Source organism: Pungitius pungitius, chromosome 4 (assembly GCF_949316345.1).
Source record: "Pungitius pungitius chromosome 4, fPunPun2.1, whole genome shotgun sequence".
NCBI classification, from domain to species: Eukaryota; Metazoa; Chordata; class Actinopteri; order Perciformes; family Gasterosteidae; genus Pungitius; species Pungitius pungitius.
Genome location: NC_084903.1, coordinates 4,403,118 through 4,427,797, shown reverse-complemented (window position 1 = coordinate 4,427,797; position 24,680 = coordinate 4,403,118). Strand labels below are relative to the sequence as shown.

The window sequence follows — 24,680 nt, the reverse complement described above, 5'->3', positions numbered from 1 at the left end:
CTCTATTATTAAAAATATTAAAATTGTAGACTTAGTTTTTGCGTCGTCAACACACAAAGTACAAACATTGGCGTAACGATGGTTATGTCTTTGTTCTGGCTGAGTTAACATCCTCTTTCATCCACGTTGTTACTGAGAGCACCTTTAGTAACCCTATGCTGACAGGAGCTTTTTCTGTTGTTTTACTGCACTGCGGTTTCCATTGTGCGGGCCGCCTCATGTGAGCTCAACACACATGCTGTGGGTAACTTTATCTACAGTGTCCGTCTGTATTTTATGTAATCATATCCCCTTTGCAGCTGTAGCAAGGCAGGATGAGTGAATTTATAGCCTGTTGTAAAAGCTGTGCTTAATTAAAATCTTCAGGCTGCATTAGAAGTCTGATAATTACTCATTTATTTCCCAGGTAATTGAAAATGATAATGTTTAGTCCAGCTGACATCATTATATTCAGATTTTTTTCCCCCATCACATCTAGAGCTTTACATCCACTCTTTATGTTGATTTTTTTTGGTAGGGCTAGCCAATCGGTTTCAGTAAACATCCAAGTATGATTCTGTCATGACGGGTAGGCAGAAGCAGGACTCAAGTGCAGAGTTAACAAAAACAACTTTATTGAAGTACCAAAATCGAAATGCCTAAGACAAAACGCAACCAAGGACGGAGAAGTCATGGGAAAGACATTCAATGACTTGACAGAGAACAAAAAACACATGACTTAAATGCACTGGGAAGGTGCAGGTGTTTGAACACCTGTGTGGAAACAATCAGGGACACGGCAGACAATCACAGGGGGGGACACGGGCAGGAAGTGAAGCTAAGCCAGGGACACACGAGGAAGGAACAAAATAAAATAGGACACACACCCACACCGTGACAGATTCAATGCAGAAAAAGGGTATCAAACACACATTATTACTTGCACACATAACAGTTTAACATAATAGGGGACATCTTACTCATACATTTTAGTATACTAATGAATATTTATATAACTATATATTTATATAAAACAATATACTGAATATGATATATACCATATCATAACTATTATAAAGTGTGTTGAGGAAAGACCAACTCAAAAGCCCCACAAAACATCAGACAATGAATTATTTTGGAGAAAATGTGGTTGTGTGCACGTCCTGGTCCTCGCGGTAGTCCTTTGTGCATCGCAGCTGCGTAGCGATGTTACTTTAACACAGTAACTTGACAGAGTTGTCGCTGCGGGCAACCAGCCTCCACCTCCAACAACACAGCCAAGCCTGCACGTTATTCTACGGTGCGCGTCTATACTAGAGATTACCGTAATGGCGTTATTCCTGTGCCGGTGTTCTCTATGGTTTTCTTTTTCTTCCGAAAAGTGCTTCATGTCTCTTACTCCCGTATCTGTCCATGCTGGATTCTGTCCCTGTTGATATAAAAAGTGAGCATGGAAAGCTAAACACGGTGTTAGCACATAGCTACCTAGCTAGCTAAACCTTCCAGTGTAGCATCTCTACAGAAGTGCGGCTTCCCTTTTATGCCAGTCCGTTGTCTGTGAGCTCAGGCTGATCTCGGTCCAGCTGTTTTACCGTCCAGTTTCTCCAGCCAAGTTCTTCTCTCAAACGGGTCTTGGAGGAGAGAATGTACCGAGTTCGGGTTGGGTCTTCTTGGAAGGACACTGCTCGTGGTCGCTCTTGTTATGTTGTTAAAACGCTGCATCGCGAAACTCGCCCTGACGATAGGGCAGCGTAGGGCGGCGAAGGGCTAGCCTAAAGCTTAATGAATTTTAGGATGCTGAAATAATATGTCACTCATTTATCTTTATCCGTGATTGGCTAAACTGTTTCTTGGACCCGCCACATGCAGACATACATTGCCTACATACATTTTCTTTGCTCAAGGTGGGACCACAACCATTCACTCTCACATTCACACACCTACTGTTAGGGTCGGTTAAGCTCGGACCCAAGAGCGGACAGCAGGTGATTATGTTTTTTTAATGGAGGATGGTTTGCAGGAGGAGTGGGAGTGGGGAATGTCCGGTGGAGTTGCAGAGGGAATGCAGGAAGGCGGTGTGAGTGGCGCTGGCTGGTTTACGGCAAGGAAGTCCGAGGCCCAGGAAGGAGAAGTTAGACATATAAAGCGCAATGCTCATAAAGTACAAACATGTTAGGTCAGGTAAAACGTAGAGCGTCTAAAATTCAACTACCACTGAGATGAAGAAATAATCTGGTGATGGGTGGAGTGAACCCAGGGCTCACAAGTGTTTATTGCCAGCAGGTGTGGAGATGCGGCCAGTGATGAAGGCCGGAGCCAGTTACACACACACAGAATAGGGGGAAGAGACACAACAGTGGTCACAGAGCCTAAGAGTCACCATTTAACCCAACGGCCATAACATGGACAGTGAAAAGGAGGACAGAGTACACAAGGAAAAAACCCACAGAAACAGAAAATATCTGGGTTTAATGAACATTGTTCTGTCTAAGATGCTAATCAGTGGTTATATTTATTTTTCTCTTAGTTTGCCAGGTGTGTTAAAAAAAACATAATTTTAAGACTCCCAACCATTATTCAGCCGGGAATGCTACAGGTATAATGAGCAGTGTGTCCTTCAACAGTAAGCCATCATTCACTGTGAGTGTAGCTTGTTCTTGCCAGTGGCTTGTTGGCAAAGGTTCATGCCTTCTGTGCACAGTGCCATGACTCGTGAGCAGACGCGGCCATCTTTTAGCTGCACCTTTAGATTTTCCGTCTATGTGGAATAGGCTGGCATCACACAGTCCACCTAAATGTGCTCTCCATCACCTCATGCTCTTCTGTTTACATGCGTGATTCCTTAAGAGAGCTTGACAGTGTGTCCTCCGTTGAAAGTGACTTTCCAGGCATATGCACCATAGTGTATGAGCATTAGTCTCATCCTGAAGCGCTGGATTCTTGCGGAAGGACATCCAGTGCTTGTGTTCCAAGCAGTTTGATGAGAGGTTTATGGTTTCCAGGCAGAAATGTGTCCCTATCAGGTAATTCCAGAACCAATTCACAGGTCCATGTGAGACCCATAGCCTCCACCTGTGCGTATCGCTGTTCCATTGGAGTAAGCAACTGCAAATTTGGAGAAGAACACTTCCAAAGCCATAAGACGAGGTGCCTGCTGACACCTCAATGTCTCTGTTAATGCCTCCCACACATCTCTCCACTGTAGCTTAGCACTGACCTTTTACAGACATATACTATGAAGATTGAAGATATTGTTACAACTGTTAAGTTATTATGGAAGACCAAGTACTACAAAAACAAGTGATGGTGATATAACGTCAAAGAGACTACTATAAAGCGCTATATAAATCCAATTTATTATTATTATATGAGACCATTGCTTTCATAATTTTTGCATCCTCAAAATTGCTGTGTGTTATTCGCCTCGGTAAGTCAGGAGTGTATTTCAAGTGCTCTTAATACTGGTTTCTCTTTCTGCAGCTGCTGAAGAAACTTTCACGTGTGCTTTACAACATTCTGGTTCTGTTCATTCCCTGGGAGGTGAGGATCAAGAAAATTGAAAGTGAGTCATGTGTTTCTTCTACAGAATAAATACCAGTAATGATACATATTTTTGTTTTATATTCAATTCAATTTATCATTTTGTCCAAATCACAAGTGAAAAACTTGCCTCTAGGTTTAACAATCTTAACAGACACGACATCCTGTGTCCCGGAACCCTCTCATCGGTTCAGGAACAGTTTTCAGGGGAGTGAGTGACTATGGAGGATTTGCAAGATGGTCTGAGAGGACTGGATAGGTCCAAGTCATGTGTCAGACTGCTCTAATATACAGATCCCCTGTATGAGGGGGAGAGACACAGAGGTTGTTTCTTAATATCTAGAACTTCAACAATAGACTCGGTAGAGTAGACTCACGTCACAGAATTAGCTTCATAAAGGTTCCATAAAGTACAGAGAAGGTTTGATACAGCAACAATAATTATATATTTGAATGGATGGTGCTACGTTCCACATTCCACACCTGCATATTGTCTTCATGTTACTCAAACTTCAAGAGGATGATAACAGGTGTGGTAACTCACTTCCAATTAAATGCACAAATATCACTATAAATTCAATTTCAACTCTACCTTAACCTCATCTGTGTCTACTTTAAGTGATTCATCTCATAGTATTGTATGTATATAATACACCTCTCATCTGTCAGATGGAAGAAACCATCACAAGCCCCCCGCATGTTTTTGGTCATTATCTTACTGCAGTCTGCCTGGGTTGCTTTGGAATGAAATGAAATGTGTCCGTTAGTAAGCAAGTATACCTAATTAGTATTAGCATTAGTTTCGGTCATCTCCCACGGTTACATGACGTCATTTTTTTATCGATGCCATGTGATCGACTGGTACTGTCTTCGGGATCGAGTGGTCCATTGACCTATTGGGCACCCCTGCTATAGATTCAATTCAATTCATTTCAATTTGTATAGCCCAAAATCGCAAATTACAAATTTGCCTCAGAGGGCTTTACAGTCTGTACACATGCAACATCCTCTGTCCCGAAACCCTCACATCGGCATGGAAAAAACTCCCCAAAAAATGAAAAACCCTTCAAAGGGGAAAAAAGGGAAGAAACCTTAGGGAGAACATCAGAGGAGGGATGGACAGACTGCAATGGATGTCATGTGTACAGAATAAACAATTTAAAAGATGTACAATAGTACATTCAATTCCTCTAACAGAAATTATACAAATAATTGCAAATAGCAGAACAAGTGTACAGCACGACCATCAGATAGAACCCCCCTAACCCTAACCCACAGAAGCTTCTGTGGGGAGGTAGAGAAAAGACTTTAGGAAAGGGTAATATTGGCTTATGATGACAGTAATATTAATCATATTTAAAATACTGATGATGATGATGATGATGGCTGCAGCGTCAAGTGTCAAGACCAGGGTCCAGACAGAACTATGATCTACGGCGACCTGCTAGGCGAGAATACACAAAAAACTCTCAGAAAGAAGCTGAATTAGTGATGTACATTAATAAAACGTGGAGTATTGTGGAAGGAGAGAGTGAGAGGGGCTTAGTGTGTCCTAAGAAGTCCCCCCGCAGTCTAGGCCTATAGCAGCTTAACTAAGGGCTGGTCCAAGCTAACCTGAGCCAGCCCTAACTTTACGCGATATCAAAGAGGAACGTTTTAAGCTTCATCTTAAATGAGCTGACCAAATCTGCCACCGAAAGTGGAGGCTGATTCCACAAAAGAGGAGCTTGATAACTGAAGGCTCTGGCCCCCATCCTACTTTTTAAAACTATAGGAACCACAAACTAACCCAGCATCTATGGAGCGTAGCTGTCTTGTATGGCAATACAGTGTAACAAGCTCTTTAAGATAAGACGGTGCCTTACCAGCAAGTGCCTTGTAGGTGAGGAGAAGTACCTTAAATTCTATTCTTGATTTAGCCAGTGCAGAGAAGATAATACGGGAGTTATATGATCCCATTTCTTAGTTCTTGTTAATACACATGCTGCAGCATTCTGAATAAACTGGAGAGGTTTAAGCGATTTACAAGAGCAGCCTGATATCAAAGAATTACAGTAATCCAGTCTAGAAGTAACAAATGCATGAACTATTTTTTCTGCATCACTTTGACACAAGAAGTTCCTGATTTTTTATATATTACGTAGATGAAAAAATGCAGTCCTTGAAGTCTTCTTTATATAAGAGTTGAAGGACATATCTTGGTCGACGAGAACCACAAGGTTCTTGACAGTGTTGCTGGATATCAGAGCAATTCCATCCATAGAGACTATCACGTGAGCGCTGAATTCGAAGGCGCTCTGGGCTCATGATAACCCTCTGTTATCAACTCTTACATTGTCAAACAAGCAAGCAGTATTATCATTCATGTTTGGGAAATATTTATTTACTATTATTACAATTCAATGCTTTTCTGAAGCTGAAGGCCTGCTGCCGGTTTAGAGTCTCGATGGCGGTCTGGGACTCTTCATTTGTAATTTAAAACATTGTTAGTTTTATTGCACAATGATAGACAGTAAAACACACCTGCACACTGTGGATACAGACGAAACGTTAAAGTTCTGTTGAAGTCATGAATCAAAAGTCTGCCAATACAGCTGTAACTCATGCATAACCGCTACAAAGACGTGAAGACCAGCTGGTCATTTCACAGAATACTTGCTGATGACAGGCTGCTCTCTGCGCGCTGACATGGTGGTTGGTGCATAACATTGGACAGTAACACAGTGGGACAATGGACAACAAGACAAAGAACAGCATGTTCAATTTACCAATTTGAATCTATTGTATATAATGTAGGCTATAGGCTAGGGGATATAGCATAAAAATAAACAATACAAAAATAAAGTGCACTGGCGAACAGATAACCATTCTCTAAACTGTATTGTGAGCCTATGTGAAAGTGACAAGTGTATGTGAGTGTGAAGGGAGTGACCGGTGGGAAAAGAGGGATGTGATAGTCAGTCAGTGGGGGACCCGGCCTCCATTAATGAGCCCGACTGCCGGTGAGTTGTTTAAGAAGAGGTTTGATTTGAGCTACATTGAAGGACTGTGGTACATGTCCTGTTTGATAAAAGACAGATTGGTCATATCCAGTAACGTGCTAACTAAAGGTAAAACTTTATTTTAAGCACCTGGGTTAGGATTGGGATGTAGAAGAGACAGGTAGAAGGTTTAGCGCCCTCTTTTCTCCATTTGCCACGGCATGTAATGGCAGTTAACAGAACATTACAGTTCTTGACTCAACTAGACCTTAATTCATTTTTTTTCTTCAAGGAACTGAAATATGTAGCAAAATGAGGGACCATGCAACATGTCAACGGCTCAGTCAGATGTTTCTTGTGTCTTGTTGAGGTCACTTTGGGTCGGGCGTGGCCTCCTACTTCATCTTCCTCCGATGGTTGTTTGGGATCAACATCGTCCTCACGATCATGACTGGAGCCTTTATCGTCCTACCAGAGGTCAGCAATCATCTCACTGTCTATTCAACAACTTTCATATATTGAACAATACTGAATACCATTTGATAGACAGAATTGTACTATAAACCGGAAATATAATAACATGTGGGCAAAGGAAGCAAATCTGATGATGAATCCTCTACAATATTCCAATTAGCCAGACACTACTCTTCCAAAAACAACCATGAACGTTCCCTTTTTTTTTTATTAATTAATGAGTTCAAACACTTCGATTTGTATTTTCTTCTATTGTAATGTGTTTATAACTCTCCATATAATTGACAAATGGCATATGTGAACTAGTGTGGATTAATTTGTCAAGATACATAACTTTAAATAACTTGGCCTGCCCTCACTAAATCTGTCAACATTGCATCCCTAGACATTACATTACATGTCATTTAGCTGACGCTTTTATCCAAAGCGACGTACAATAAGTGCATTTCCACATAGAGATACAAACTCAGAAGAACAAGTAACAAGAAAGTACATTTTTCATCAAATAAGCAGTTTCAAAACATGTTAAAAAAGGAAAAGTGCCATTATAAGTACAATTTTAGTGCTATCATTTGTTAGTGCTACGGTAGTATATTGTTTTGCTAGTGTTTTAGTCAAGGTAGAGTCTAAAAAAGTGTGTCTTGAGTTTTGAACCTGTGTGGTGGAAATTTGTGGATTTAAGCCTAGTTTATGCTGACGCAAGACCCCCTTGCTGCGTTTTCAGCCCCTCTTGTGTGCTTGCGTGTTGACCCATTCTAAACTTGCGTCAAAATCTACGCAAGCTCACGCAGGCCGCAAGGCTGTGATTGGTCTGCTAACTACATCCTTTCAGGAGTCTCACATTTCTGGTTTCATAGCATTATTCCGCCATTATTAAAATGAAGATTTTTTACGAGATAATCAATCTGTTTGAAGAGTTTTTGCCAGAAAAAATCCGTAAATATGACCACTGATATAACCCGTCATTGGTGGCCTATACGGACGCACGGATGGCGACCTTGTAGTGGACGCAGATCTCCCCGTTTGGCGAGGAGTGAAAAAAGTTGCGCAGCAAAATACAAATATTCTGTACAAAATACAGAATACAAGTATGTCCGCGAAAAAAATGCGATGAAAAGCAGCAGTGGTGATGCACAGAGCTATAAAGTCTCTGATAAATAACTAGAAATTGCATTTCCTGCTGAAAATGCATTGGAATGCAGAAAGCTGAAATTAAATAAATAAATTATATTATTATATTATTAAATAAAATGTTGCTTAAAGTACAGAAATGAAAGAAGCTGAAATTATTCTAAACATTGCTGAAAGAATAGAAAAAGCTGAAATACATTTCTTTTGCTGAAAATACAGAAATGTGAAAAGCTGAAATGAACTTGAAAGAATTGCAAAAAACAGAAATAGGAGAAGCGTCTATGAATTTGAAAACCCAGAAATAATAAAAGCTGAAATTAATTTAAACGTTGCTGAAAGAAAAGAAATAGGAAAAGCTGAGAATTAGAAAATATAATAGTAGTAAAAGTCATTTTAGTAATAATACCAGTTGAAATACTAGAAGTACTACAAGAAGTACTAGAAATATTAGTAGTGGTTGTAGTACTATTTGAAAGAGCAATAAGTATTCAACGAAACAGCTTCATCCTAAGCTTCATGGTTAATTACAGATAATCATTGCAGCTTTTATTTTGAAATGATGGTATTTGGTGAGTGGGTGGAGGGGTTGAGAGACAGAAATATTATTAGGCCTCATCAAACATTACAGTAAGAATTCCCTCCATGGGGGTTGAAATACTAGTAGTACTAGTAATATTAGTAGTAGTAAAAGTAATTTAGTAATAATACCAGTTGAAATACTAGAAGTACTACTAGATGTACAAGAAATATTAGTTGTGGTTGTAGTACTATTTGAAAGAGCAATCACTATTCAACGAAACAGCTTTATCCTAGGCTTCATGGTTAAATTACAGATAATCATTACAGCTTTTATTTTGAAATGATGGTATTGGGTGAGAGGCCTCATCAAACATTACAGTAAGAATTCCCTCCATGTGGGGTTGTGTTGAAATGATGAGAGAAGGTGGAGAGAAGGAGGTCATGTCAGGCTGCACTAATCAGCTAATAAGGATCAGCTGTGAGTCACAGAAAGAGCCCCAGCTAGTTGCCGTAACAACGGAGCAAGGTGCGCGGCCACTAACGAGCACACAGGGGCAGACAGATAGTGAGTTACCGAGAACCACACCTCAAACAAATGCTTTCTGGGGCAAAACTCTTTGGGGTAGCCAAAAAATAATGGGATTTTGAGAGACACAAGACTCTACCGAACGCATGACTTTGACTTATGGAACTTATGGAAATGCACTTATTGTACGTCGCTTTGGATAAAAGCGTCAGCTAAATGACATGTAATGTAATGTAATGTAATGCATGAGTGTAGCGTTCATGTCTCTATTGTTTTAAAACTGCTCATATAGCAGTTTACAAAACATGTACCTTCTGTTGTTTTCTGACTTTGTTCGCACTCTACCACACACTCTAACTTCGAATAGGACCCCAAAACTAATGAAAAATAATTGGTGATTATGAAAACAGTATAATAGATATCAACAAGCTGTTTTTTATGAAATTGTTAAGACTTGTTGTTACGTCCCCCAGCTCTGGTGCTTGTTACTACATGCATTCGAGTGCACGCACTGTGTGTGTGTGTGTGTGTTGATTTACAGATGAGCCACACATGAGCGGAGCCTGTGTCGGGGCTACAAAAGGCTTCCTGGACAATTTGCATGGGGGAATCCTCGAGAATCGCAGCCCGAACGTGCTTGTGACAATTAAGATTGCCGTTCAGCCGCCAACCCGGCAGTGGAGAACGTTCCGCACCTATTGATTTGTTTTGGGTCATTAGTAAACTACCGTTAATATGTATTATTTTTAATAAAATACCCCTAGATGAAGTTTGATGCACGCTGGTTTATGTGCGTCTCTCCTTTATGTTAAGGGTGGTGTCCGACGGCCGTAACACTTGTGGATTTTAAAGTTTAAATGGTGTCTCTAGCTGAAAGATTGGAAAAGCTGAAAAAGTTGAAAGTTGAAGTTTTGAGACAATTTGAAAATTTAATCCATTGGAAACATGTTAAAAAGGTGGATGATTTTGAGTCATAGCCCCCCTCCCCTGAAGAAGCTGAACATTTTAATATTTGAATGGTCTTAATAGCTGAAAGTGTGAAGGAGTTGACAGGTGCGGCGGAAGAAATAGAATAAGTAGAATAAAGATTCGAAGAACAATACTTCGAATGCACCAATGCATTCCAACAAATAAACAAACCAATGTTTCCCATACACAAAGACGTCACTCTCTAGGTTCTCGTCAACAAAAAACGTTACTCCACCTAGTGTTCTGGCGGTGAATTGCTTTGCAACACGCGCAAGCCTTTCGGAACCATGAATTGAAACGAGTCCATCGACACAAGACGCAGACCCACACATGCTCTTGTGAGAATCAAAAGTATCTTGAACTCGCTTTGTGATTAAGTATTTATTACTAACTAGAATATAACAAAGAATACAGCTGTATTACCTCTAATTCTTCCGGCAAAGTACTTAAGTTCGGGTCGGGTCTTCTTGGACGGACACTTCCGGTGGTCGCTCCTGTTATGTTGTTAAACGGCGCGTCAGAGACTCGCCCTGACGAGAGCGCAGCTTAGGCTATGCCCAAATGTGATTGGCTAACTGCTTCTTGGACCCGGCCCGAGCCCAGCTCGAGACATGCAGACAAGCGCATAAAAAAGCACATATTTTGCGCAGATATCTTAATTTAGAAATATTACCGCGTATATAATCCATGTTTCAAAAATACACATTTGAAAAATTTATTTTTAATATAATAAACAACAAAAAATGAATATGTATATATTTTTTCTCCGTCGCTCATGGTGGGACCACGCCCCATTGCCCTCTATGGACCAGCTGCCACTGGTTATAACTCTCCAGATAGCTAACATATGGCATATACATAAACAAATTGCTTCATATCATTACTCAGCATCAAAATGCAGCTGGAATTATCTTTCTCACCGACATGCAGACAAAATCAATTTTTCCACATACTACCAATGCTATCATTCCCAATGCAGGTTTTTATCATCTGCCTCTCCTTGTTGGGACAAACCTTCATTGGTTATAAAATAAATGTGTATGCCAAAGCCAATCATCAAAAATGTAGTTATGGAGCCTAGACTTCTTCTTTTCAAGATTGAGTTGAGAATGCTAATATAAATGTCATTGCTGTGTGTTAAATACAGAGCTTGAGTAGCCAGACCATGCATTGTTGGTTTCACCAGAAATGTAATAACAGAATGAGCACATTGGCAGTTATTGATACATTACAGTTTATTCTTCAGCCGTTCTTTTTACCGTACCAGATACAGTCAGTTGGGATTTTAGAGCCGTTGGTTGGTAATATCTGTATTAATTTCAAAATGCATTGGTCTGTGTTTGTATATACTAGCTGCTGGCAGGAGCTCCGTTTGGGACAACGAGGAGTAAAACCATCCCCAAGGAGCATCAGGCTTCAGCCCAGGACTTGGACACCATCTGGTCTCTCGGGGTTAGCCTCTCTTTCTTTTTACTGTTCTGTCGATAGCACATTACAAACACAATGAACCACTGTTCGAGCATGACTTTACTGCCTCCCCGACCTATACTGCAAGGCCACCTCGCCTTCTATACTGACATAACACCACAGCAGGGGTGGGAAAACTACGACTCGCGGCCCACATCCAGCCCCATGGTCTTTTTAAACTACCTGCCAAAAATTGATACAGAATTTCCCAAATCATGTCATTATTATGACTGCATTCATTTGACCTTGTACAGGTGGCGCATTAGACACAGTGATACATTGACTTTATCTTGCTGAGCCCGGGCTACTCTCTGTTATGACATTGCTACTCCTCTCAACCCATTGATGCAGGGCGCTTTTTGGCCTCAGTTTGGGTGACTTGTGTGAATCATGCAAATCCGTTTTTTTAAGAGGGGGGTGGGGGGGTGTGTGATTTTAATTTCATCAACTGTAATTTTCGCACCAACAGCTGACCAACAATAATAGAAATATCAAGGTTTCATTAGCCATAGACATGTCGCAATATGTGATAAATTGACTTATCGCACACTCTCTGAAATCGCCTGCAATAATTTTTGGTGCTGCGATATTCATTTTACATATAAATAAACGTCACCAACATTTAAGTTGATCGTGCTGCCTCTGTGCTTTTTCCTTGTGGAAAGTGGAGGCGGGGCTTAGGCAGCTCACACACAGATACGGACTGGAGGACCAGTGAACCCACCATGTTATGTTATATGTTCTTTTTTGTCACATCTACAGCCGAACCGGAAACATTTTGGCTTCAAGCAGAATGAGAGAGGAGAGCCTATCAATGTGAACGAGCCGGTGCCTTAATAAACAGTAGCACCAAAAATAGGCAACACAACTAAGCTAAAATCTCACATAAAACAACAACGATCCGCCTGTCTTTCAACCTGAACTACTGTTGATTCCTCTGGACGGCTTTTCTCAAACCCGACCGCATTGCACAAGCCTGGTGGCAATGTAACCATATGGATATTTGCCATGGGGCGAGGTCTTCAATTATTATGTGTTTGCATCCCTGATCTACAATCAACAAGTGTTTAACAAGGACTGGACAATTAAATAATTTTTCACTGAAGTCCAGTCAAAGGCTCTATGTCTTCTTTGGCAAGAAACTGTTGCAGTTTTGATAGAGTTTAAATACAATATCAGCCATCCTTTGCTAAATACGCTAACAACCAGGTTGGCAGCTAGTTTGCAGAAAAAAACAGCTGCATTTCAAAACAAGAGAAAATAAATCAAATGTGAAAATTATGCATTTTCAAATAAAGTGCTTCAATTCAGTAACATGAAATAATGTGAACTTAAGCTTGAATTTCCCCGTTCTGTTTCACATTGGGACCTGACTTTTCTCAATTTCACTGATTATGTTTGATGACTTTTTTGGACCATTTGAGATTTACATAGGTCTGTATGTGGCAGGCTAGAGGGGAGAGATGTAGAGGCTCTCTGCAGTCCTGATGTCATCGGAGAGCTCATTCCACCATCTGGGAGCCAGGACAGCGAAGAGTCGCGATCTCGCCGAGTGCTTTTCTCTCAGTGAGGGAGGAACAAGCAGCTTGGCAGATGCAGAGCGGAGTGTGCGGGTTGGGATGTAGGGTTTCACTATGCCCTGGATGTAGACTGGACCCGATCCATTCACATGTTTTGAACTGGATGCGGGCAGCCACTGGTAACCAGTGAAGAGAACGGAGAAGTGGAGTAGTGTGGAAGAATTTTGGAAGGTTGAAGACCAGTCGAGCTGCTGCATTCTGAATGAGCTGCAGTGGTCGAATGGCGGTAGCAGGGAGACCTGCCAGGAGAGAGTTACAGTAGTCAAGGCGGGAGATGACAAGAGCCTGAATCAGTACCTGCGCTGCCTTCTGAGTGAGAAGGGGTCGTATTCTCCTGATGTTGTAGAGCGTGTATCTACAGGATTGTGTTGTTACTGTGATGTTAGGAGTCAGGGAGAGTTGGGAGTCAAGTGTCACGCCGAGGTTCCTAGCAGTCAGAGTGGGCGTTAACACAGAGTCGCCGAAGTTAACAGTCAGGTGCTGGGTGGGAGAGTTTTTTCCGGGGGAAGAAAAGTAGTTCGGTCTTGTCGGGGTTGATCTTCAGGTGATGAGCGGACATCCACCGAGAGATGTCAGTCAGACAGGATGAGATCCGCGCCGCCACCTGAGTGTCCGAGTCGGGGAAGGAGAGAATTAGTTGGGTGTCGTCTGCATAGCTGTGGTAGGAGAAACCATGCGAGCGAATGACGGAGCCAGGGAGTTTGGCTCAAACCACCTTCTTGTCAGTCTATCGGTGCTTTAGGCCACTAAGGACTACCAAAAGTGCGCTGGTTGAAAGATGTACCCCATCAGGTTTTAAATCACAACGGTCTTTTCTAGCTTCAAGTCCAGGTCTGGACCGCGGTCCGCAAGATAGCGATGCTCTAGATGTAGATGTATACTGTAGAAATAGATATGCTGTATGGTCTTCTTGTTGTCGACATATGTTGTGTGTATCTTTCTCCACAGGGCTACCTGCAGTACTCCGTATTATTCTATGGTTACTATGGCAGACTGAGGAAAATTGGCAGTGCAGGGTACCGGTTGCCCCTTGCCTACTTCCTGGTTGGGATGGCTGTCTTTGCCTACAGTTTCATCATCCTTTTAAGAAAGTAATTATTAAGCTTTTTTATGATACTTACATGATCACAATCTGACAATGGAATTTGTCTTGTCATGTCAGTAAATTAAAACTGCAAACTTAAGGAAAAATGGATTTCAATTGAATTGTGTGCTGACCATAACCAAGCCCCCTACGCAGACTTGAGGAGACGCACATTCTAAAACAGAAGGCTGTTTCCTATCGGGAACTAGCATGTTTCAAACTGCCTCCATGATAGCGGCCTGCAAAATTCACTAGTCCATCAGCTAACCCGTATCATAAGATGTGTTCTTCTCATGAACAGTGCTTTTTCCTTTGATTGTTCAACAATATTGCCGCTAACTGTGCCTGCAGTGCGCCAATATTGCGCCAACTTTATTTAGGACAAAGTGGTTTGTGTTGAAATAATCACATCTGCAGCGAGAAGTCATGTGTTGGTTTGACATGCTCATCGATGGAGCTTTCTTCCTGTATTTATTCAAGAACGTGTTTTGTTCATTCGTCACGGTTTGGGTTTGTTTCCTGTTATTTTGTGGTTTCCTGCCTGTCGTGTCTCTGATTTCCCCGCATGTGATTGTCTGCCGTGTCCATGATTGTTTCAACCTGTGTCCAATCACCTGCACCTTCCCAGTGTATTCATGCCATTTGTGTTTTTTGCTCACTGTCGAGTCATTGAATGTCTTTCCCGTGCCCGGGAGTTTCTGAAATCAAATCATGCTCTAAAATTTAAAAAAACACACTCTTGAATAAAGAAGTTCTATATTCATCCACCTTGCCCTCCTCCCTACACAGACCATGTCACTTCCTTACAATCAACCGTGCACTAGCTCACAAAAACGTGTGTTACAGGCGGATTGTAGTTTCTTTTTTGTAAGTGTAATTACTAAGATGGACTGACAACGGCCTGCCCAGTAAGACGAGACAAGGGCACCAAGCGTCAAGCACAAGCTTGAAAAAAAGCCTTAACATTCTTTAGCTCCCCATAGCATGGTTCAGTGAGGTAGAATATATTTTACAAATGTAAAATCATTCATTCTTTAGGAATCAGAAATATAAAAAATCTATGACAACCTGGAGTTTGTAAAGAAACTTCTTGTGGACCAAACTGTTGGACAGGATGACTGACTGACCACTCAACTAGCACCAGCATCGTTAAATAGTGTTGATAATGTATTGTATGGTTTGATGACTTGCTCTACATAAATTCCTACAGAATGGCCAAGAACTCTCGTCTGAGCCTGGCCAGTGCCTCCGATGAGAACTTTACGTTCTGTTGGAGAGTTTTCTGTGCCTGGGATTACCTGATAGGAAACCCAGAGGCTGCAGAGAGCAAAGGAGCTGCCATTGTCAACAACATCAGGGTCAGTGGCACACTTGGACGCACTGCACACTCAGATATCCAGTTACACTTTCATATGCGCCAACAACACCCCTGTCCCCTTCTTGTACTTCATCCACAGAACATTATGAATCACAATTTGTGACTTGCTGTGATTATGCCTGATACAACAGCAGGGATCATCAAAACTTATAATCAAACGCTTCTCTACTTAGGAAGCCATCGTTGAGGAGCAGGAAAAGAAGAAGGACACCAGTCTGTAGGTGTCTATTTGTTTCTTGATCTTGCATTATTCTTTGTCTTCCTCTGGGTTTTTTTTCTCTCTTGCAGTAGCGTATGTGAGAAATCCTTCCTGAATCCTGGATTCTGAGATTGAATCAACACAGTTTGTCACGACGAGGTTAAATACATTGAGGGAGTACAGGTGATTGAGAGAAAAAGCCTGGACAGGAAGTAAAGTTAATCCAGGGACACAAGGCAGTAAACTGCAAAATAAAACAGGAAACAAACCCACATGTGGCACAGTATTTTTTAACTTCTTTCTCTGGTCCTCAGCCACACATCTGACACGATATAGTTCCATGACACCGCCATGTTGCCACTATCCACAGGCAAAAACAATTTACTGATTCATAGAATACTTGGTCAATCAGCATTTCATTTATTATAATGTTTTGATTTGAGATACATTTAGTAATGTTGCACTGCTATCTCTTTGTACCCTAAAATATCTTTAAAAATAAGCAACCACTCTGCGTACTTCATGCTATGTACTTCTACTTCAGAGAAAACCATTGCACTAATATATTTAGCTGATGTAAAAATGTATCTGTGTTTTCTCAGGGCAGTTCTCATCAGTCTGCGTATTTTAGCCAACATCCTGGTGCTGCTGTCTCTGGCTGGCAGCATCTACATCATCTACTTTGTGGTGGACCGTTCTCAGAAACTAGAGCAGGAGAAGCCGGAGCTGACACTTTGGGAGAAGAATGAGGTAGCAGAACAGACATCATTAGTTTGATTAGATTATTCAACATACAATACCGTTCCAAGAAAATCAATGAAAGTGGAGAACCAGGACTGATTCGATTCAATTCATTTTGTTTTGTGTAGCCCTAAATCACAAATTTGCCTCAGAGGGCTTTATAGTCTGTTCACATGTACTGTCCCCAAACCATCACATCGGCACAGGAAAATCTGCCCCAAAAAATGAAAAAACCCTTCAACAACCTTAGGGAAATCGGCAGAGGAGGATTTACAGTATCTTCAATTCATACGACAGAAATGACTCAACTATTGAGAGTAGCAAGCCAGGTGTACAGCAGGACCACTGCAGGGAGAATCACCATCAGATGTAACCACCATCAGGCGTAACCACAATCCACAGAAACCTGAGGAGGGAAAGGCACAATGACTTCAGAAGCAACGTCGCTAAAGTTGGTTTATGAATACAGCAATAGTAATGTGATTAATATTAATAGCAGGACCAGGGTCCGGATAGGAGAGAGAGAGGAGCTCAGTGTGTCCTAAGAATTCCCCCAGAAATCCGGGCCTATAGCAGCTTGTCGGAGGGCTGGTCTAAGCTAACCTATGCCAGCCCTAACTATATAGAGTTATCAAGTTTTAAATGAGGTGCCTTTGTCTGCACACCTCCCCCACTGCTTATACAAAAGAAGAGCTTGATAACTGAAGGGATAACTGGCTTCCATCCTACTTTTTAAGACTTAAAAAACTAAAAGCCTCTTAATAACGTTTGTTGACCTACGCAAAGCCTTGGACAGCGTCTAACACCAGACATTCGTAAGGGTGGCCCTCGAGGATGGAGTCCCGAACTACATCTGCGGATACCTCTGAGAGTACTATGCCCAGAGAGCCACCCATCTCCTTGGGGCTAAGGATGGTCAATGGAGGGGGATCCACTATCCCCTCTGCTGTTCCCTTAATCGTCAATGAGGCACTGAGGATGTGAGTTTCATGATGTGTACGGGAAACCAGCTGCTGGCCTTGGCCTTCACAGACGATCTGGTGCTTTTTACATCAAGCAAACGGGGCCTCCAAACGGTCACTAACATAGTGTTGGATTCTTGGCCACGGCAGGTCTACAAGCCAACCCAGCCATATGCGCTACTCTGGCAGTAGTAGCTGACGGCCAAAACAAACGAGTGCTGGTGGACGAGAGACCCTGCCACAACATCAAAGGCGCTGAGGTTCCAGGCATGAAACCCACCCAGACCTACAAATATCTTGGGATAAAGATAAGTGCCAAGAGAAAGATCCAAACACCGGAAGCCCGCATCAGGGATATGCTGGCCAACCTACGTAAGGCCCCTCTAAAACCTCAACAGCGGGTCTTCATTGTGAAACACCATCTGGTACCTAAAATCTACCACCAGCTCATCCTCCAAAGAGTTACAGCTAAGCTTCTACTGACGTTGGATAAGCAAGAAAGGGTTTATTGGAAAGGGAAGGCTGGCTATATTTATATATATTGTGACGTCACGGGAGGTTACACCGCTCTCGGCGGAACAGTTCAATGAGTGCAAGGACACGGCAAGAAAATAATGTTTTTATTTCCGTTCTGGGGGTTTTAACCTAAATTAACGTTCTATGTGTCAAACTTAAGTAGGACCTCTCCTTAAGGTGAAACTATAACACTGGTTCCCTCCGGCAGGAAAGCACCCTTCTTTGGTCTTCGACCTCTTGTGGTGTGTAGCATCGCGTCCGTGTTCTGGTCCTTAGTCAGGAGCCCAGTCTGCCACTCGTATCTCCAAGCCTCCTCTTTTCCCCACTCCCTCTTCCTGTCTCTTAAAAACCCTTCAGTTCATTACGCGTTGATCGGTTTCAGGTGTGCGGGCCTGGAGGGGTGGGGTTCCCGAGTCCACCAGCAGGTGGGGCCATAGCTGTCCCAGGATACAGCCATCTTCTAGGGATGTAGCGTCTCTCCAGGACCCAGCCTCTCGTGATGCCACAATATACAGGACTGTCTCAGAAAATTAGAATATTGTGAATTTTCTGTAATGCAATTAAAAAAACAAAAATGTCATGCATTCTGGATTCATTACAAATCAACTGAAATATTGCAAGCCTTTTATTCTTTTAATATTGCTGATTATGACTTACAGCTCAAGAAAACTCAAATATCCTATCTCTAAATATCAGAATATCATGAATAAGTATACTAGTAGGGTATTCAACTAATCACTTGAATTGTCTAATTAACTCGAAACACCTGCAAGAGTGTTTCCAGAATTTTCTGAGACAGTCCTGTATATAGTCCCAAGGTTGAACCAGTAGGTCACTGATGGCACGAGACTCCTATCAGGGGGGACAAACATGATGGCCATTAAATCCGAGAAAACTTGTGGCATACCCGGTCGTGCGTATGCCACAAGTTTATGCACAAGAAGCAAGGATCCAGAGGGCGCACAAGGGAAGCACTTGATGGCCAAGGGTCTCTTGTGCGTTACATCTCACATTGCAAATGGGCGCTTCCCTTGTGCAATGTGAGATGTAACGCACAAGAGACCCTTGGCCATCAGGTGCAGCGTTGCACAAGAGCGCATGATGAGCGAGTCAAGAGTCACAGCACCGTGAACAACTGGGTGACCCATTGCCTCACCAAAAGAGGTTCAAACAGGAGCCAAGAATCCCGACAAACACTGGAATCAGGAAAATTGATCTCATAGTGTGTACGGCAGCGGGTATGTTAGTGCTCAATACCACTATTGTGGCGGACTCCTGCATTACCTCTATGGAGGTAGCCTATAGACAGAAGGTTGCTTACTACAATAACATGGATCGGCCACATGTGGAAAATCGAGTCTGGCAGCATAAGATTCGTCACTGTCGTACTGATATGGAAAGGGGCGCTGCACGTCAGGACCAACCGACTGCTGGAGGAGCCTGGCCTGAGCAGGGCCGACCGAAATGGTAGTCAAAACCCTGGAGGGTTCTTTAAAACCGCAGAGGCTTTTGCTAGACGGACTGGTCGGGTGCAAGGCGCTACGCGGAATGTGAGGTGAAGAAAGACAGTGATCCAATACCGCAGAATGGACTTATGAAGGGTGTGATTGTATCAATCCCAGATGTTTACGAAGACTGCAATTCCGCAATTCGCAACAGAGGTCAACCTCCCTCTAAAAGAGGAAATAAAAAAGACCCAAGTATCAAGAAACCACAAGTAACCAGAATTTATGGCGCACAGCTCTTATACAATGTTACAAGCTCTTTAAGATAAGACTGTACCTCACCAGCAAGTGCCTTGTAGATTAATTCTATTCTTGATTTAACAGGGAGCCAGTGCAAGGAAGCGGATAAAAGAATAATATGAACCCTTTCTTAGTTCTTGTTAATACACATGCTGCAGCATTCTGAATCAGAGGCTTAAGAGGCTTTTTAGAGTAGCCTGATAATAAAGAATTGCAATAATCAAGTCTAGATTGAACACATTATCTCTAGTCTAGTCTAGAATTAATACATTTTCTTGCAATATTTTGAGAGAGGAAGTGGGTGATTTTCAATGTATCACGTAGCTGAAATAAAGCAGTCCTTGAAGTTGGCTTTATCTGAGCGTTAAAGGACACATCCTGGTCGAAGAGAACTCAGACCCAAATGCACTACTCACAACTTCAGGGCTCTTTGATCTTTTATTAAAACTCCGGGAAACAGCAGGCAGAATAACAATGGGACAGAAGGGCTGGTAGGTTCACCGGGGGTTGGGCTAGCAAGGTAAACAGGGGCGGGCAGGCAGGGTCATCCATCTGAAACTAAACACTGGAGAGTCTGACATGAAAGCAGAAGACCAATCTGGCAGCGAGTGAGTGAGTGACTGGGGTTAAATACTGAGAGGAGTGAGTAGGGTAGACAGGTGAGTGTGATTGGGCTGACGAGGTGAATGTGCCAAGCAGGTGTACAGAATAAACTGATTAGGTGGCATGAGGGGGATGTGGAGCTGCACTGTGACAGAAACTTGCTGGTCATCCAGGGCCCTGTTCCTCATATGCGGTTCAACTAATTCGATCAAATGTCCCATTATCCAGCTCAAATTAACAAGATGATTGATGTTATCTTCCTCAAAGGCTGATCTGCGCACAAACTGTCTCTTAGTTTGAAACAGATGTCAGTCATCAGATAATCGCACATGCGCGTCCTACTTTAGAAGGCGGTAGAGTCGATCCCTGAAACCAGGATTTTTTAAAAATACAACGTCAAGTAGACTTAAAGGAAGACCATCTTTTTTCCCAGCTGACGAGCAGGAGATGATCATGAACAAATATAAGGAGATAATGTGAATTTGAATCATTTCTGTCAGATGAATTGAACGTATTGTAAATCTTTTAAATTGTTCATTCTGTACGTCCATCGCAGTTCGTACATTCCAGGGTCGGATCCTCGTCTGTCTCTCTAAAGATTCCTTTATTCCCCATCAAATGCTTTTTCGTTTTTTGGGGAGTTTTTCCTGTGCCGATGTGAGGGTTTCTGGACAGAGGATGTCACATGTAGGAACTGTAAAGTCCTCTGAGGCAAATTTTCGATATTGTGCTATACAAAACAAAATAATATGAATCATATAATCATGGCAATAACTGACACCGTCCCCCTGCAAGGGAGAAGTATTGCACACAAGTTAACTTTAAATGTGTAAATGTATAGGCTCCTTTTAAGTGCCTCATCACTCTAATCAATCACGTAACGTTTCGGCTCTGGAAATTCTTCTTGTCAATAAATGATCCCCGTCTTCAGTATCAATAGCACTCGTACAGGACGTCATCGTGATGACATAACGGATCTTTGTGATCTCGGAGTACTCTCTCCCTACAAAATGTTAATCCAACTGATATCGCTCCTTCATCATAGGGAAGTGAGCTGGCCTTTTTAACGGGGGAGTGGTGAACTAATCCAGTTGGCGCTAATGATTGCACTGGAGCAGGTTCAAGTTTTTCAATGTATTGCTATGGTGATTTAGCCAAACCTGCTTTGGTGAACAGAAAAGCCTCATCTACGTCATCTCATCCTGAAAATGATCTGGCTGACTCCACATACTTCACTGTTAGCCACATACGAGGAACAGGGCCCAGGTGTCAATGTTTTTAAGACATTGTTCAAGTCTAACGACATGGCAGATCTTGTCTTGTTTGATCGTTAGATATACAATTAAGTATCGTCTACATAATAATTAAAGTTTATGCATTCTTTCGGATAACATTGCCTAAAGAAAGCATATACAGGCTAAATGAAATCAGTCCAAGCACAGAACCTCGTGGGATCTCATTTCCAACATTGATGGCCATCAAGGATTCGCCGTTTACAAACACAAACTGCGATCAATCCGATAAATACGACGTAAGCCAGTTAAGTGCGGTTCCCTTAATACTAATCAAATGTTTTAGTCTCCGCAAGAGGAATAAATAATCAATGGTGTACAGAATGCACTGAATGGATTCACTTTCATCATTTCATTAATTCAGAGAGGCTGCTGTTCTGTCAGCCAAACAAATCCATGGTCAGTTTGTTGGATGAGTACTTAAGCTCTTAGAAGAAAATCTGGCAATCAATTTTTCAACTCGGATCTTGGATTTTTTCTTTCCTGTGTGCATGACTTTTGAACAGGTTAAAAAAACAGGTTTTCTGGGTTAATGTTTTTTAGTTTAATCTTCTTTCCGCTCTGGGCTTCTGTCTGTCATTCAGCTCGGCTTAAAAATATCGTCTATGAGAATGTATAGAAGCCACAATGGCAAAGGATCTATTTTGGATTAAATCTTCAAATATTAAACATGTTTAATGTATATTTATTCAGACTTACAAAATTGATTCAAATTTTAAAAAACATTGCAACTGACAAATATTCCCAGTTGTTATTTATTCATTATATAAATATTTGCATATTTAGTCCCAACAAATGTAAATTAAAAGATAAAAAGATATTCAATTAACAATGTTATTGCAACAACTTAGTTGGTAGTATAATTTGATACAGAAGAGTGGGCAGAACATGTGTTGCCATTTTGTGTTCTTTAGATTTTCCGTGCAAGAATTATGAAAGGTGAATAATGACAAATGAAAAGATTAACTTCTTAGCAGGTAGTGCTAGTAGCAGGAAGCTATATATCAAGTGTGTTTTGTACAGTGTAAGCGTGTCTGTCTCTGTAATGTATTATTTATTTTAAGGAGAAATCATTATTCTAAAAAGGAGACATAGAATACAGTCTGCACCTTCTTTCTGTTGCCAGGTGAGTGTTGTGGTTTCTCTCATCACCATGATTGCTCCTTCTGCCTTTGAGCTTGTTTCTCAGCTGGAGATGTACCACCCACGAACCTCCCTGCGTTTCCAGCTGGCCAGGTACTCAATCTCTACATTACTGCGGCCAAAGGCAGCACTAATTACAAACTGTACATCCGAGGTACAATAACATTGGTCATATCTGTATGTATTTACAGAGTACTTGTTTTATACCTGGGGAATCTCTACAGCCTCATTATTGCCCTCCTTGATAAGGTCAACAGTATGAGCTCTTCTGTGAGTATGGAAAATGATGAGCATCTATTTTCTTCTTCTCATTCCATTAAAGTTGCAATGTGTCACATGACCACATACTCTTACACATCTACTGGATTCGTACAATCTGCATATACAGTCATCCGTTATAAAACGCTAACTGGTAACTAACAGCAGGGCAAGAATATGAAAGATTCAACCAAACTGCTGAAACTCTGAGAGACCTTCAAATGACTATACTTGGATAGTAAACTATCTATTCTAAAATAAAGGTATTTCAGGGTGCCAGAGGATATCTGTGAAGCAAACAGAACACTCAATACCGGGAAAAAATGAAAAGAGGTGTTGTGTGTCAGACAGAAATGAGACCAGTTTCTTCAGCATAGTCATTGATCTCTGCTTAAATTATATCCAGGAGTCCAGTGGAGGAACCGAAAAAGCAAAAATGACCCATTTAAAAAAGAAATGTGTCTCTGTGTGGAAGTTCCCATAAATCATAAACAACATAATATTGTCATCACATCATGGGAAAAAAAGCGTAGAAATGTATTAACTTTTATAGAGATCCAAAAGCATCTTAACGGGACACATTACAAACCTGCTTAGGATGAGGAGGGTTCAGGACAGGAGGGCTCTACGGCAGGTGATGATAACTAGAACATCTTTGGTACTATCCACATCAGTGTTTTGGTGAGAAGAAGAGCCTTGTTAGATGTGAATGATGTGATGCAACCGAGGCAAGCCCGTCAGCACAGCTCTATTGGCCAACTTCACTCCTTCGCTGAATAAACAGTTAGTAAACACAAGTAATCTTATTGAGCATGATTTATTTTCATCACCAATTACCATAGTAAAACAGCTTTCTCAAGCAGTTTGTGATGCATTTTGAAAACAGGAGATGAGCCCCTGGTCTAATGTGCCACCTGGCTTGAGAAACCTGTTCTCAACGACTTACTTTAAGTAATTATTTGGGTAGCACACATATTCTAAATGCCTTTGGCAGAATTCAAATGAGCCGAAGATTACAGTGAGATTAATCTAGATTAAAGAAATTAATCTATGCCCACAACTAATTTTTACTAATATTTTTCAACAAAAAAAAAGAACCGAGCAGTTTTCTTAATTTTTATATTAGTTTTTAGTGAAAATACATTTCCTTTTGTCACATATATATGAGTTTTTTAACAATTGCACTTGGACCAACATTTGCAGAAGGCAATTCCAAATAAATATCCAGTCAGGTCCATTTTTCCCTGAGCCTCTGTATTTAGCTTTTAGATTGTTGTTGCACTGGGAGTCAATAAGTTTCATTTGCAACGTATTTGGGAGACTCTCCACCTCCACGTGTCCAAAGTCCAAAGTGTCACAGCAAGATGCTGATCAAACTCCTGCAGTAGGTTATCCGTAGCACAGCGTATGATCACCAGTGAATGATGTGCTTTCACCCAGAGAGTTCTGCATGTATCAAAATGGATGAGATTGTTTGCAGAAAGCAGAGTTTTCCACAATTGCGGCTTTCACGTTTTCATACACTGCTTTGGTCAACTGACCAGGGCCCTGGAGCTTCAGGTTGAGGATGTTCAGCTCCTGTGTGTGTTGACT

The 24,680-nt window shown here is 41.6% G+C and overlaps 1 protein-coding gene across 1 annotated transcript in view; it reads left to right on the top strand.

Moving 5' to 3' along the window:
• The window catches only part of LOC119198931 (transmembrane channel-like protein 3), a 46,928-nt gene that overhangs the window by 7,848 nt on the left and 14,400 nt on the right, over positions 1–24,680 (top strand). Inside the window, exons 4-12 of the mRNA XM_037456546.2 lie at positions 3,460–3,541; positions 6,871–6,977; positions 11,473–11,571; positions 14,115–14,257; positions 15,461–15,608; positions 15,802–15,845; positions 16,430–16,577; positions 22,813–22,922; positions 23,021–23,099. Of these exons, the coding sequence (XP_037312443.2) occupies positions 3,460–3,541; positions 6,871–6,977; positions 11,473–11,571; positions 14,115–14,257; positions 15,461–15,608; positions 15,802–15,845; positions 16,430–16,577; positions 22,813–22,922; positions 23,021–23,099 (960 nt within the window). The remainder of the gene's footprint in view (positions 1–3,459; positions 3,542–6,870; positions 6,978–11,472; positions 11,572–14,114; positions 14,258–15,460; positions 15,609–15,801; positions 15,846–16,429; positions 16,578–22,812; positions 22,923–23,020; positions 23,100–24,680) is intronic.